The sequence below is a fragment of the Scyliorhinus canicula genome, chromosome 4, assembly GCF_902713615.1.
Source record: "Scyliorhinus canicula chromosome 4, sScyCan1.1, whole genome shotgun sequence".
Classification (NCBI taxonomy): domain Eukaryota; kingdom Metazoa; phylum Chordata; class Chondrichthyes; order Carcharhiniformes; family Scyliorhinidae; genus Scyliorhinus; species Scyliorhinus canicula.
Window position 1 is genome coordinate 128041774 of NC_052149.1, and position 16957 is coordinate 128058730.

Here is a 16957-nt window from a genome sequence, read left to right on the forward strand (position 1 = left end):
CTCTGCCTTTCTTGCACCAATACCCACCTCACTCCGCCACCAATATCCACCTCACTCTGTCCTTCCTGCACCATTCACCTCACTCCGCCCTTCCTGCACCATTCACCTCACTCCGCCCTTCCTGCACCATTCACCTCACTCCGCCCTCTCTGCACCAATACCCACCTCACTCCATCCTTCCTGCACCAATACCCACCTCACTCCACCCTTCCTGCACCAATATCCATCTCACTCCGCCCTTCCTGCACCAATATCCACCTCACTCAGCCCTTCCTGCACCAATATCCACCTCACTCCGCCCTTCCTGCACCAATACCCACCTCACCCTTCCTGCACCAATATCCACTTCACTCAGCCCTTCCTGCATCAATACCCACCTCACTCCGCCCTTCCTGCACCAATATCCACCTCACTCCGCCCTTCCTGCACCAACATCCACCTCTATCCGTCCTTCCTTCACCAATATCCACCTCACTCCGCCCTTCCTGCACCATTCACCTCACTCCACCCTTCCTGCACCAATATCCATCTCACTCCGCCCTTCTTGCAGCAATACCCACCTCACTCCGCCCTTCCTGCACCAATACCCACCTCACTCCGCCCTTCCTGCACCAATATCCACCTCACTCAGCCCTTCCTGCACCAATACCCACCTCACTCCGCCCTTCCTGCACCAATATCCACCTCACTCCGCCCTTCCTGCACCAATACCCACCTCACTCCGCCCTTCCTGCACCAATATCCACCTCACTCCGTCCTTCCTGCACCAATATCCACCTCACTCCGCCCTTCCTGCACCAATATCCACCTCTATCCGTCCTTCCTTCACCAATATCCACCCCACGCCACCCTCCCTGCACCAATATCCACCTCACTCCGCCCTTCCTGCACCATGCACCGACTCTCTCAAAGAACACCCTACTCAGGCCCACGACCCACCCAACCCGCAAAACCCAATAATCCCACCTAAAAACCCCACCTGATCTTTTGGACACAAAGGACAATTTATCGTGGCCAATCCACCTAACCTGCACATCTTTGGCCAGTGGGAGGAACCCAGAACACCTGGAGGAAACCCAAGCAGACATGGGGAAAACATATAAACTCCACACAGACAGTGCCCAATGTGGGAATTGAACCCGGGTCCCTGGCGTTGTGAGGCAGCAGTGCTAACCACTGAGCCACCACATAGGGTGGCTTCAATGGGAGTTCTCATTGACAGCAGCAGGTGGAAATCTACCTTCCTCCACCCTTCCTATAGTAATATCCGCCTCACTCCACCCTTCCTTCATCAACATTCGCCTTCACCTCCACTTTGCCCTTCCTTCATCATTGGAAAAACCTCAAACAAACATAATCTCTTCCAGTCACTTGACAAACCTCATGCAAATACAACCTCTTCCCCAACCACTTGGTGCTCAGCTTTGTCTGACCACCACTTCCTCTGTCGAGTCGTGTCCTTCTTCTCTTCTCTCCCCCCCCCCCACCGCCCCGTTGCTTGCATCCTTCCTCCATCAGGTAGCGTAGCTCACGTCCAGCCAACAATAGCAGTGGACCTACCCCAGAACATCAGCATAGTGTGCTGCCTTCTCAATCTTTTACTGCTGTTCTACTATATCTACTTTCTTTCTGCAGTATCACAATCCCAGCCCAGACCTCAACAGTGACTAGAATACTGAACCACAATATTAAGCTCTTTAACTTTACACTCAAAAAGAACTTACAATTACCCCTTAAAGAATCCTACTCAATTCCCCATTAACAACAAGAAAAGAAACATACATTTTGAAAATCAGTATGAGTAATATTCGCTTCACAGAACAGATTTTAGTTCTTGTTTCCCCCCCCCCCCCCCCCCCCAAAAAGACTCTGGCTGAATATCTTCACAAATAGCTGCTTCAACTTGGTTGTTTTAGCCTCCTCCTTGTCTTCAGGCAAGACTGCTCTGCTTTAACTATTATTACTCTTTTTTTAAAGTATCCTACTGGGAGACAAAACTGCCTTAATTTGTGGTCAAAACAAGGGTTGCCAGATCAGATGTCAACTCTCTGCAAAGGCTTTCTCAAAATGTCTCTCGGGATCTCTTTGCTCTACCCAGCATGACATAATCGGCACAAACTAAAAAACAAATGAGCTTTCCAGGGACTGAAAAGCACATCAACTCCCCAGGGACTGTCCCCCAGTCAAGCCACAGTGCATTAGCCCAGACTGAAAAACACATTAATCTGGTCAATTTCACCTTCTGGCTCTTAAAAGCACCCAGGCATTGCAAAACAGGATAGTTTTTTTAAAAACATGACCACTGCAGTCAAACACATTTCAATTCCAGGCTTTTCACCATTAAATTGCTCAATACTAAGAATCTAATATTGCTAAAAGCCTCCGTTGGTCACAGCAGTTTATGCTGATTGTTTGTCACTTTTATTTGCCTTGTCTGCACCTCACTTAAGGTTTTTCTTTTGTCATTTTAGCAAAAGCTTTTACGTAAATGTGACCAAACAGCTAAAACGGTCTTTGGGGACAAACATGATGAGCTGGGATCTTCAAGAGGCTGAAATTTCACAGCAGCTCTCCAGGAGATGGAAAGACATTTTAAAAACTCAACAGCACCGGCAGACCAGAGCTAAGCCTGCAAAGTGAGACCGTACTGGCCATGTGCTCTCTCTCCTGAGGCGAACCAGAGCTAAGCCTGCAAAGTGAGACCGTACTGGCGATGTGCTCTCTCTCCTGAGGCGGACCAGAGCTAAGCCTGCAAAGTGAGACCGTACTGGCCATGTGCTCTCTCTCCTGAGGCGAACCAGAGCTAAGCCTGCAAAGTGAGACCGTACTGGCCATGTGCTCTCTTTCCTGAGGCGGACCAGAGCTAAGCCTGCAAAGTGAGACCGTACTGGCCATGTGCTCTCTTTCCTGAGGCGGACCAGAGCTAAGCCTGCAAAGTGAGACCGTACTGGCCATGTGCTCTCTTTCCTGAGGCGGACCAGAGCTAAGCCTGCAAAGTGAGACCGTACTGGCCATGTGCTCTCTTTCCTGAGGCGGACCAGAGCGAAGCCTGCAAAGTGAGACCGTACTGGCCATGTGCTCTCTTTCCTGAGGCGGACCAGAGCTAAGCCTGCAAAGTGAGACCGTACTGGCCATGTGCTCTCTTTCCTGAGGCGGACCAGAGCTAAGCCTGCAAAGTGAGACCGTACTGGCCATGTGCTCTCTCTCCTGAGGCGGACCAGAGCTAAGCCTGCAAAGTGAGACCGTACTGGCGATGTGCTCTCTTTCCTGAGGCGGACCAGAGCTGAGCCTGCAATGTGAGACTACTGGCGATGTGCTCTCTCCTGAGGTAGGTTTCAATTCAAACCATCAGTGCTCAGTTAATTTTTAAACATGGAACATGTGTTTCCAATATAAAATAATCCACAGGTTGAGTGGATCCAGAGGAGATCCTGAAATCTATCACATCCCTTGCTTGTTATTTCAGTCCAGTAAAGTCATCAGCACAGTCTCAGATGGCCAAAGGCTGCTTTCTCCTTTGAGGTGGCAAGCTTATTGGTAGTGATTTAACCTGAGGATCACCACACCTCAGGCAAGGGGCAAGGTTGAGAAGATAGGGCCTTCATGAATAACCTTCAGTCTCGACTCATCAGGATTCTCACTCTTTGTGCAGGGACCTCACACCTCCTCCACAAACAGAATGTCAGCCTAGTAGTAACTGCGGGCAGCCACATCAGAGTGTTCACCACACTGGAAGTATGGGGTCGACAAATGTTTGCTGCAGAATTCAAAGCAGTCCACAGTGCTGTGACTAACAGTAACAAAGTACTGTGGATGGAGATCAGAAATCAAAACAGAAAATGCTGGCAAAACTCAGCAGATGCTGGCAGAATCTGTGGAGAGAGAAACCAAGTTAATGTTTCGAGTCCAATATGACTCCAACCGAACCAAATAAGAGTGATATTGGACTCAAAATGTTAACTATGTTTTTCTCTTTCCACAGATGTTGCCAGACCTGCTGAGTTTTTCTGGCACTTTGTTTTTATTTCACAGTGCAGTGACAGAGCTGTCCAAGTTGAGCTTAGACTTGCAAAGATACAATACGATTACTCTGTCCAAAGTCTGGTTTTATAGCATTTTCACTTTTGCGTTGCTGACAATAGTTTTCAGAAGTTAGAACAGGGGTGTTACAATTGGGGTGTGACAATATTTGCAAAGGCTCCCTCCCCTGCCACCCACCAGATAAACACCTGGGTGTGAACGAATCAGAGTTAATTCCTCATGTAGTACCCCGAATAATAAACCAGTAAAACAAAGGACTACAGCAAGTAGTTTTTTTAACCTTTAGGAGTTTCCTCATTCAGCGCTTGAAAGGCAGGGCCATTAGGGTTCCACGTTCCTGTGATCACATAGGACTTGCCATCAGCACTCTTTCCCATGGATTCCTGAGTGCAAACAGATAGAGAAGAAACAAAATTAGCTGACAGTGAGAGGGTAGGTACCAACTGCATGAATATAAATAACCTGAAAGTATGCTTAATTGAAAGAGAGTCCTTCGGTGTTTTAGATAAACACGGCAATAATTCAATCAGTCAGATGACAGGCACTAGGGTTTCAAAAGGAAAACCTTATTTATTGGCAGTTTGGTTCATTAGGAGAGTCCTCAGCTCAGGGACATGGATTAAAGATCCCACTTCAGGATCTTAGCACGTGTTCTGGGCTAAAACGACTGTGCGGTAAACGGAGGGAACACCATATTGTCAGGGGTGCTGTTTGTTGTACAAATGGTTAAATTGAGGCCCCACCAGTCCTCTGAAATGGATGCACAAGATCCCATGGCATGTTTTAGAAAGTAATAAGGGTGTTTTCCTGGTATCCTAGCCAGCATTCATTCCTCAACGGCCACCACCAAAAAACAGAATAGGTGGTCCGCTATTTCATGGCCATTTGAAAGGCTTTGCTGCCGACAAGTTGGCTGTCGAATTAAGAACAGACACACGTTGGAATAAGAACGGGAGTAGACCATACTTGAGCCTGTTCTGAACTTATACCTCAAATCCACTTTCACACCCATTCCCCATATCCCTTAGCACGGTAGCATGGTGGTTAGCATAAATGCTTCACAGCTCCAGGGTCCCAGGTTCGATTCCCGGCTGGGTCACTGTCTGTGTGGAGTCTGCACGTCCTCCCCGTGTGTGCATGGGTTTCCTCCGGGTGCTCCGGTTTCCTCCCACAGTCCAAAGATGTGCGGGTTAGGTGGATTGGCCATGCTAAATTGCCCGTAGTGTCCTAAAAAGTAAGGTTAAGGGGGGGGTTGTTGGGTTACGGGTATAGGGTGGATACGTGGGTTTGAGTAGGGTGATCATTGCTCGGTACAACATCGAGGGCCGAAGGGCCTGTTCTGTGCTGTACTGTTCTATGTTCTAAGAAAAGATAAACTCTGCAGGTCTAGCAGCATCTGTTGCGAGAGTAACTGAGTTAACATTTCAAATCTAAATGACCCTTTTACAGAATCATATTCCTTGAGAAACCAAAAATCAGTCCAGTTCAGCCTTAAAAATAGTCACAATGGAGCATTCACTTTTTTTTATAAATTTAGTGTACCTAATTCACTTTTTCCTAATTAAGGGGCAATTTAGCGTGGCCAACCCACCTACCCTGCACATCTTTGGGTTGGGATCGAACCTGGGACCTTGGTGCCGTGATGCAGCAATGCTAACCACTGTGCCACCGTGCTTCCCACAATGGAGCATTCACAACCATCTGGGGTCGCGAATCCCAAACATTCTTAACCTTTCGAGTGAAGATATTTATTCCTCCTCTCACTCCGAAATTATCAGCCCACTTATCCTAAGACTGAGCCCCTCAATGTTTTAGTTTCCCAGCCAGAGGGAATAATGTCCCAGTGCCAAGCCCCTTTAGAATCTTGTATGTTTCAATGAAACCACCACTCATTCTTCTGAATTCCAGAGTGCAGAAGCCCAATTTACTCAGTCTCTCATCATAGAACCACCCCACCTTTAAGAAAACAATATAGCAAACCTTCACTGCACTGCCTCCTACGCAAATTTGTCTTTCCTTAAATTTGGAGACCAAAGCGGCACATAGTATTCCATCCCAGTGTGGTCATAGGACAAAAATTGGAACATAGGACTTTGGAGCAGGAGGAGGCCCTTCAGCCTTGGAGATTACTCCACCATTCAATCAGATCATGGCTGATCTAGCTATAGTCTCAACTCCACTTTATAATGACACACAGCGCCAGGTACCCGGATTCGATTCCGTCCTCGGGTGACTGTGTGGAGTTTGCACATTTTCTCCTTGTCTGCGTGGATTTCCTCCGGGTGCTCCCGTTTCTTCCCACAGTCCAACGATGTGGGATAAGGTGGATTGACCAATCATATATTGTCCCTTAGTGTCCAGGGATGTGCAGGTTAGGTGGGGTTACCACGGTTGTGAGGACAGGGCAGGGAGTGAGCCTAGGTAGTCACTTTCAGAGGGTCAGTGCAGACGCAATGGGCCAAATGGCCTCCTTCTGCACTACAAGAATTCTATGGTTCTACCTACTTTAGCATGTGTGCACCCCCCCCCCCCCCCTGCAATTTGGTATGCAAATAAAATATAAATATGTAATTCCCTCAGTGCTGTACTGTAATTGATTAGATTATGCGCTCAAGTCCCAGGTGTGGGACATGAACCCACAGTGTTCCAACTCAGGTACTGCCAGGTGAGCAACAGCTACAGTGCTCTTATCACCATATCTCACAATGTAATGTGGAGATAGGGAGTTCATTCGGTCAGTGTGTAAGCCTTGCCAATCAGCTGGAATCCTCCTTTACAGTTTCACATGCAATCACATTTTAAAGATTAAACGGTTTGTTCGTTCCACCAAACTCACCATGTCGAGCAAGTGCATGTCACTATTCCGTACGTTTCTGCCTGGACTCAGGAGCATGCCAAAACACCTGGAGAAGGAAAAATATGGCAAACATCACATGACACTGAAAACACAAAAGGAAACTTGAGGCTTAAATGATGCCACGAAATCTGCATCTATGTCAAAATGGTGAGAATATCCCTGACCAGTGGACCATGAAACATGACGTCTCCTATCGCTCGAATGATTAAATCACTTGCACATCCCACTTTAATATCAGCTAATATTTTCATTCACAACTTCAAATTCTGGCTTACATTAGCAGTAAGAAATCAGAAACAGCTCCATAATAAAGCTCTCCACATTTATTACTGCAATTACCTCTGACCAAGATGCCACCTAGTGGTGGAAATTAAGTACGACAGCTTCAAACAACGCAATCTTCAACTGAGTGTACACATCATCCAGCATTAACATTAAATAGCCCAACTCAGTGTGCACGAGAGTTCGGGGGGTGATGTCTGTCCATAGAATACAAGGATACTCACAGGCAGTGGGCTATTCTCCTCTGACAATTGAACCCAGAGCCAAGAGTCATAACAATTTCATTTTCTGCGGCGCAGATAATTTGTATTTAATGTACAAGATGCGCCACCATGTTTTAGAGGAAACATGCACCGAGAACATACGGTCCAATTCTGAACTTGCATTTTCCTTACAGGAGCTTATTAATCTATTAGGCTGCTGACGTACAAATGCTCAAGGATATTTTAAGAAAGGAACATAAGAGTCTGATGACGGGAAGTTACTCGAGTTCAGATAAATAAAATTGTGTTGTTGACAGTTCAGGGAATTTACGCCATTCCTTTGCCAAGAATTGAGAGGTTGAAGTATTTACTACTGTAATTATGAAGGCTGCAATACCCAAAATCACAAGATCCAATTATGCTCCAAGATGGCCAGTCTGGAGCACTGCATTCCGTTTTGGGCATTGCACCTCACAAATTATCTGTTGGCCTTGCAGATTCTCCAGAACGATGCCCAGGGTCAGAGGGTTAAATTATATGTTGTGGATAGGCTGTTTTTTCCTCAAGCATTGAAGATTCCGATTGAGGTGTCTAAAATGATCAATGGATTTCATCAAGCTGAAAGAAAGGATCTATTTACTCTTCCAGAACAATGGAGTCACAATCTAACAATTCAAGCTGGACCATTTAGGGGGGGAAATATCTACTTATTTCAAATATTGATACCTGTTGAGGTGATAAATTAGGGGAAGATTTTCCTCTTCACTGCCTTGACAAGAATCAACCTTCCTGGTTCACATTCTACTCAATGCACTAAAAATCAGGCAGGATGTACAAGTGCATAAGGGTAAAATCAAATATGCCGAATTACTGGATTAGTATTTAAACACACTATGAACTAAATATCATCATGCCTGAAAGACTAGGCAGCATGATGGTGCAGTTAGCACTGCTGCCTCATGGCGTCAAGGACCCGCGTTCGATCCCGGCTCCAAATCACTGTCCATGTGGAGTTTGCACATTCTCCCCGTGTCTACGTGGGTCTCACCCCCACAACCCAACGTAGTGCAGGGTAGATGGACTGGCCACACTAAATTGCCCCTTAATTGGGAAAAAGAATGTCTGAAAGGACTGCGGGTATCCAATGATAGGCAGCCAAGTACAGGGTCTGCTGAAAATAAGGGGGAGAAATACCCCATCTTTAGTCCACATTCAGAGAACTATGGTGGGTTCCCTGGGTCCCACATCCTCCCTACACAGTTCAATCAAATAACATATGGTGACATGCTGGTAAACCAGAGGGCCCACGCTAATGATCTGGGTTAAGAGTTCAAATCCCTCCATGGCAGCTGGTAGAATTTAAATTCAATGAATAATCTGGAATTAAAAGCTCGCCTCAGTAATGGTGACCATGAGACCATTGTTAATTGTCATAATAACCCATCTGGTTCACTTAAGTCCTTTAGAGAAGGAAATCTGCCATCCTTCCCTGGCCTGGCCTACATGTGCCACCAGACCCACAACAACATGGTTTTATTCTTAAATTCCCTTTGAAATGGCCGAGCAAGAACTCAGGTCAAGGGCAATTAGGAATGGGCCATAAATGCTGACCCTGCCAACAACGCCCACATCCCATGAAAGAATAAACAATTAAAAATCCTTTAGTGAGCTCATGTTTCATCCCCATGGCTCATTTTCCTGATCTATCTTCTCAAATTCAAGCAGTACGGCTTTGCTCTTTGGCGTATAAAGTAAAGGAAGGAATGACAAACTGAAGGAAATGCAGAACCTTGACACTCATCATTGCTCTAACTTGAAGCTAAGCTAGGGAACAGTCATACACATGTTCATCGAGCAGAGGTAGCAGTGGAAAAAATCTTACAATCATAGAATCCCTACAGTGCAGAAAGAGGCCATTCGGCCCTGCAACTCTAAAGGGGCCATTTAGAATGGCCAATCCACCTAACCTGCACATCTTTGGACTGAGAGGGGAAACAGGAGCACCCGGAGAAAACCCACGCAGACATGGGGAGAGTGCACAAACTCCACACAGTTACCTGAGGTCGGGATCGAATCCAGATTCCTAGTGCTGTGAGGCAGCAGTGCTAACCACTGTGCCACCATGCCGCCACTGTCTTGCCAACATTTTTGACACTACAGCAAGCCTTAATGTTCTTTCAATAGATCACACAAGTAAACATGGCACCCATTCGTTACTGTTCCTCCATTCATTGAGACCATTGCTGATCTGCATCCTAACTCCTTCCACCTCCCTTGGCTCCATTTCTTTTAATACCATTGACTAGACTTGATCAGGGAACTTTAAGTGAAGGAACCGGGGGCAATGACTATAATATGATAGAATTTACCCTGCAGTTTGAGAGGGAGAAGCTGAAATCAGATGTAATGGTATTACAATTGAATAAGGGTAACTACAAAAACATGAGGGAGGAGCTGGCCAGAGTTGATTGGAAAAGGAGCCTTGCAGGGAAGACAGTGGAACAGCAATGGCAGGAGCTTTTGGGGATTATTCGGGAGATACAGCAGAAATTTATCCCAAGGAGTAGGAAACATGCTAAAGGGAGGATAAGGTATCCATAGCTGACGAGGGAAGTCAAGGACAGCATAAAAGCAAAAGTAAAAGCATACAAGGTGGCAAGGATTAGTGGGAAGCTAGAGGATTGGGAATCATTTAAAAGTGAGCAGAGGACAACGGGAAAAGCAATAAAAGGGAAGATGATGAAATATGACTGCAAGCTAGCTAATAATATAAAAGAAGATAGGAAGATTTTTTTTCAATATATGAAAGTTAAGAGAGAGGCAAGAATAGACATTGGACCACTGGAAAATGAGGCTGGAGAAGTAATAATAGAAAAAATAGAAAAAAGCAGAGGAACTGAATAGTTACTTCGCATCAGTCTTCACGGTGGAAGACACCACTGGGATATCAGAACTTCAGGAGAATCAGGGGGCAGAGGAGAGTGTAGTGGCAGAACTACCTTCTCACTAAGGAGAAGGATCTGGGAAAACTGAAAGGTCTGAAGGTGGATAAATCACCTGGACCAGATGGACTACACCCCAGGGTTTGAACGGAGATAGCTGAGGAGCTTGTGGAGGCATTGGTGGTGATCTTTCAGGAATCACTGGAGGCAGGAGGGTCCCATATGACTGGAAAATAGCTAATGGAACACCCCTGTTTAAGAAGGGAGGGAAGCAAAAAATGGGAAATTATGGGCCAGTTAGCCTGACTTTGGTCATTGGTAAGATTTTAGAATCCATTATTAAAGATGAGGTTGTGGAGTACTTGGGAGTGCATGACAGGACTGAGTCAGCACGACTTCGTCAAAGGAGATCATGTCTGACAAACCTGTTAGAATTCTCTGAGGAGGTAACAAGAAGTTAGACAAAGGAGAACTGATGGGTGTGAACTATTTAGATTTCCAGAAAGCCTTTAACAAGGTGCCTTATAGGAGGCTATTAAATAAGTGAACAGCCATGGTGTTATTACTGGCATGAAGGGGATTTTCTGACTGGCAGAAGGGTAGAAGGGTCATTTTCAGGATGGCATCTGGTGATGAGTGGTGTGCCTCAGGGGTCGGTGTTGGGACCACAACTTTTCACAATATACATTAATGATCTAGAAGAAGGAACTGTTGCTAAGTTTGCAGATGATACAAAGATATAGGAAAGGCTTAGGAAATCAGAAGCACAAAGGGACTTCGGAGTCCTAGTTCATGATTCTCTTAAGGTTAACGTGCAGGTTCAGTCAGCAGTTAGGAAGGCAAATGTAATGTTAGCATTCATGTCGTGAGGACAAGAATACAAGACCAGGGATGTACTTCTGAAGCTGTATACGGCTCTGGTCAGACCCCATTTGGAGTATTGTGAGCAGTTTTAGGCCCCATAGCTAAAGAAGGATGCGCTGGCCTTGGAAAGGGTCCAGAGGAGATTCACAAGAAAGATCCCTGGAATTAAGAGCTTGCCATATGAGGAATGGCTGAAGACTCAGGGTATTCATTGGAGTTTAGAAGGATATGGGGGGATTTTATTGCAACTTACAGGATACTGAGTGGCCTAAATACACTGCACATGGAGGCTCTTTCCATGAGTAGGAAAAACTAGAACACAAGGGCATAGCCTCAGACTGAAGGGACTGTCCTTTAAAACAGAGATAAGGAGGAATTACTTCAGCCAGAGGGTGGTGAATCTGTGGAACTCTGCCGTAAACGGTTGTGGAGGCCAAATCACTAAGTGTCTTTAAGACAGAGATAGATAGATTCTTGATTAATAAGGAGATCAGGGGTTAAGGGGAGAAGGCAGGAGAATGAGGATGAGAAACATGATTGAATGGTGGAGCAGATTCAATGGACCGAATGGCCTAATTCCACTCCTATGTCTTATGCGTATTAGATTGGTTCTCATTTTCAGCCTACCCCACTGACTAACAGTGATGCAAAAAAGAGCCAAATGCTTAAGTCTCTCCGTCAGTACACAGCCTCTACTTTAGTATTGTCCTCAGTTGCACCTCCTCATGATGACAGACAGAAACTGAGTCCCTGATGAAAGCGTCAGAGGAACTCAGAGGAATGGTCCTGGCACTGGTGAACCTAACTCCAAGGTATAGAGGGAATAGCTCCATTGCCAAGTCATAGAGTCATACAGTATAGAAGGGGCACTTCAGCCAATCGAGTCTGCACCAACAAGGCTACACTTAATCTGCACTAATCCCACTTTCCAGCATTTGGTACATAGCCTTGAATGTTATGACATTTCAAGTCTTCACCCACGTATGTTTTAAAGATGATGAGGTTTCCCGCCTCTATTACCCTCCCAGGCAGAGCATTCCCCACCACCCCCTGGTGAAAATTTATTTCCACAAAGCCCTTCTCAACCTCCTGCCTTCCACTGTAAAATTATCAAAGGTTTTGCTGAAATTCCATATAAACTACATCAACAGCACTACCCTCGTCTGCACACCAAATCACCTCCTCAAAAAATTCAATCAAATTTGTGAGGCATCATCTCCCTTTGACAAAGCCATGCTTAGCTCTACCACTCTTTTTGAAAAGTGGAACCACATTAGCCGTCCTCCAATCGTCTGGCATTGCCCCTGTGGCAAGAAAAGAATTAAAAATTTGGGTCAGAGCCCCTGTAACTTCCTCCCTCATCTCCCACAGCAGCCTGGGATTCAACCCATCCAGACGTGGGGATCTGTCTATTTTTAAGCCCGCCAAAATTCCAATACTTCCTCATTCACTATGTCAAACTGTTCAAGAACCTCAGTCCCTCCCCACAAATTCTGTACTTACATACTCCTCTACCAAGTGAAGACAGATATGAAGAACTCGATTAGCACTCAACTAATGTCTTCTGGCTCCACACACAGATTGCCCCCTTGATCCTTAATGGGCCTTACTCTTTTCCTGGTTATCCTCTTCCCCTTAATAAACTAATAGAATATCTTGAGATTCTGCCTGATCCAAGTGCCAGTGTTTTTTCATGCCCCCTCTTTGCTCTCCTAATTGCTTTCTTAAGTTCTCCTGCACTTTCTCTCCTCCACTCAGGCTTCCATTGATTTGCTCCCTCTGTACCTGCTAAAAGCCTCTCTTTGTGCATAAGGCTGGATAGTTAAAGGGAGTAAACCCTGACAAAAAATCTGGGGTGGGGGGAGGAGCCCAAAGACGGAATGATGTCTAACCATATCTCCTTTCCAGTTGCCTCCTGCAAACAAGCCAATGCAAACTTCAGACACAATTGGGAAGGTCAAGAAGGGAACCTTTTGGGCAGCTCCGGATCTCCAAATATTTTGTCCAGGTTTGTGCTGGAAAGGTCACTCCAGTGCTGGGAATATCTCAGTGTTTCAGTGTAGATGTGTTTCAGTGCTTTGAAGCCATATTTCAGCCTAAAGTTTTTCTATTGATCTTTTATATCCACCTCTGAAAACACAAGGTAATTATATATGTCTCGTTCTCGATCATGTTTATTCATGGAATTGTGACAATAAGTATAGTCTTCTCAAAACACATTCTCCAATACCTAAAAGCCTCAGAATATTTTAAACATTTCCTATGCATCATTTGGGAAACTGATTTAAATAAAGTTAGTGAATAATGAAATTCTGAGTAAATTTAATTTTCAATTCAAATTGGGGGGGGGGGGGAATCAGCTGTGAAAGGTTTTCCAGTGCACATCACATTTTGCCAAAGTGCTTCTAAATATTTTGAGATTACCGTTGCACTAATTAAGTAAATCAAATTGATTATAGGAAATTCTTTATGTGGACTCTGTAGTTTAGAACAATGCTGCTGTGCACAGCGTACATAGGACAATCTCACTAAATGTTAGGACGGCTGCTGGAGAATTTCCAGATCTGTGCAACATCAACAAGGAACGTCATCTATCACCACAGAGGATTTAACAAGTAGCAGCTGATGTCGAGACACACGCACACACACGGGCGCACGTGCACAGACAGAGTAATCATGTCACTGCAGACTTTGTTGGATAACAAGAGCAGGGAGACTAGGGGCGACAGGGTGGTGCAGTGATTAGCATTATTGCCTCACAGCGCCAAGAGCCCGCGTTTTGTCACAAGCACGGGTCACTGTCTGTGTGGAGTTTGCATATTCTCCGTGTCTGCGTGGGTCTCACCTCCACAACCCAAAAAGATGTGCAGGTTGGTGAATTGGCAACACTAAATAGCCCCTTAATTGGAAAAGCAGAATTGGGCACTCAAGTTTATTTTTTTTTAAAGAGCAAGCAGTCTAGATAAAGTTTCCCTCCCTAATACAGGAATACTGAGATCCGCAATATCAGCACAAACAAAATCTGAGGCCCTTCCTGGTCTGCAAGCCTCGGCTACAATGCCCAAGCAAACTAAGACATTGGGAAAATACACCAGGCAAATTTTGAACAGACGGTATACTTATGTCTCTCCTGGTTGAAAGTGAGTAGCCACACCACGCTGACATTGTACATCACATGTACAAAGATGTGCGGGTTAGGTGGATTGGCCATGCTAAATTGCCTGTAGTGTCCTAAAAGTAAGGTTGTTGGGTTACGGTTATAGCGTGGGTTTGAGTAGGGTGATCATGGCTCGGCACAACATCGAGGGCCGAAGGGCCTGTTCTGTGCTGTACTGTTCTATGTTCTATGTTCTATCTCTGGTATGAAGCTGCTGAATTTTCAGATCTCAGGTCTGCCACCAGTGGAGGTGCTCCCTCTTGAGAATCAATGAGTTGAGAAGCGTTGCTTGGGGTTGGGGGTGAGGGAGGGAAACAAAATTGGTCACAGTCCACACCCCATTAGGTAACCAGCAACCTACACTGTAGATGCATGTATGTGAATATCAGGAAGGATGGATCAAACTCTTACTGTGTGGGCACACCCATGGAGCATGAAAAGCTGAACAAGATGTCACAGACTTAACTCCGACCATGAGCCAGAAAGTGGGATGTGGGATGATATTTTATACAATGGTATCATGTGGGAAACTGCTGGAGGTTGTGAAAGCATAGAAGCCTAATTTGTCAAATGTCCTAAAACTGAGCCTGATGCTAATCCACTGCAGTCCTTATTAGAAACCATTTCACAGTTTATTTTACAAGGTTAAGATAATAAACATACCGCTCAACAGCCAGTTCACAGTTTGACGTTTGCTGCACATTGATGATCAGTTTCTTCTCTATTCCCTGTCGCAACTTAAAATACAGTTTCTCTCTGTCCTTCGGCACAGCACTGTGAAAACAATAGAAGAATCTGTGATTATTCCCTCTTTCAACTCACCACTCTCTCCATACCCACTCCGTTACTAACTGTCATGAATCTGCCTGGAGACAGCAGTAGACAGTATTCAAAGGGGCCTCAATTGGTATGCGTCTCTTCCAGTAACGTGTTTACATAGAATAGGGTGGACAGCGAGAGCCTTCTCCCGCGGATGGAGGTGGCTAGCACGAGGGGACATAGCCTTAAATTGAGGGGTAATATATATAGGACAGAGGTCAGAGGTGGGTTTTTACGCAAAGAGTGGTGAGGCCGTGGAATGCCCTACCTGCAACAGTAGTGAACTCGCCAACATTGAGGGCATTTAAAAATTTATTGGATAAGCATATGGATGATAAGGGCATAGTGTAGGTTAGATGGCCTTTAGATTTTTTCCATGTCGGTGCAACATTGAGGGCCGAAGGGCCTGTACTGCGCTGTATCGTTCTATGTTCTATGTTCTATGAATACCTATAGTGCAGAAGGAGGCAGTCAGCCCATCGCGTCTGCACCAACCCTCTGAAATTGGGGTGGGCCCAATCCCCCACCCTATCCCTATAACCCCACCTGACCTTTGGATACTCAGGGGCAATTTAGAATGGCCGATCCACCTAACCTGCACACCTTTGGACTGTGGGTGGAAACTAGAGCACCCAGAGGAAATCTACACAGACACGGGGAGAATGTGCAAATTCCACACCGAGTGACCGAGGTCGGAATCAAATCTGGGTCTCTTGCGCTGTGAGGCAGCAGTGCTAACCACTGGGCCACCGTGCCGGCAGTTTAGATAATAATCAAATATGAATAGCTTATGGAGGAGAAACAGATTATAGACAATTGGAAAGGTCCCCGAGATATACATATGTTAATGTATAGTTAAGGAATTTGATGGGGGCAGACAGCCAAATACACAGACGGCATAATCAAAGAACAACAAAGGTATAATTGACCAGGTCCTGAGATGGAAGAGAGACAGTGACACTGAGGCCAGTTTCCAGCCACCAAGTCTGAAAGCCAAATTTACAGCAAACAAGCTTCAAAGTCTTACGAGCCAAGTCAGTGCAGAAACCCTTCGTAATAGCAGTTTTAAAATATCTTCACTGGACCAGATAAAAGACGGTTCCCAGATTAGAGTATCACCCCTGTATTGTGTGACAACTATAGCTGGTTATTCAATTTGGATGTTGTTTGCGGAACAGGGGAAGTCTTACAGAGTTCCGATATCGTAGATATATTTGGTGACAAGGGGTACATTGTATAAAAACTGTGTTTAGTAATTAATAGTGTGCTGAATGTACTAAATTGGTCTATATATTGTGTTATATCTATGTGGTACAGCCTGGGTTAGAGTGTCTCTTGTAGTGATATGTTTTTTAAATCCTGGTTGATAAGAAAAACAGACACTGTGACTGCAAAGGGGTGCAATTAAGATGTCTTACAAGTGGGATCATTGTTATTTCAAACCATGCTTATGTTTGCTTATGTTTAAAAGGAAAGACTACTGGGTTTCTGTTATGATTTCTGAGGAGTAAATAATTATAGGCATTGTGTTTCAATTTAAGTAAATTAGGTCATGGGATTGGAGTGGGATAAAGATTATGTAGTAATGGCAGGAGCAAGGTCTGTACCAGGTCTTTAGCAGTCCGTTTAGATTTGGCTGTGAACAGAACAGCAGCTTCTGCAAAAAGGCTGTCGGGTTGAGCAGTGGTCTGACACAGACAAGAATCAGCAGGCTGTTTCCTGACAGGATCTCGTTCTCTCTCTCCATGCAGTTTTTAAAAAATATAAATGTAGAGTGCCTAATTTTTTTTTT

General features: G+C 45.2%; 1 protein-coding gene across 3 annotated transcripts in view; it reads right to left on the minus strand.

Annotated features, from left to right (window-relative positions):
- The window catches only part of rabgap1l (RAB GTPase activating protein 1-like), a 698291-nt gene that overhangs the window by 541995 nt on the left and 139339 nt on the right, over positions 1–16957 (minus strand). For all 3 annotated transcript variants that reach the window (XM_038795179.1, XM_038795177.1, XM_038795178.1), the window contains 3 exons: positions 15010–15120; positions 6878–6944; positions 4322–4424 (listed from right to left, as the gene is read on the minus strand). In XM_038795179.1, the coding sequence (XP_038651107.1) occupies positions 4322–4424; positions 6878–6944; positions 15010–15120 (281 nt within the window). The remainder of the gene's footprint in view (positions 1–4321; positions 4425–6877; positions 6945–15009; positions 15121–16957) is intronic.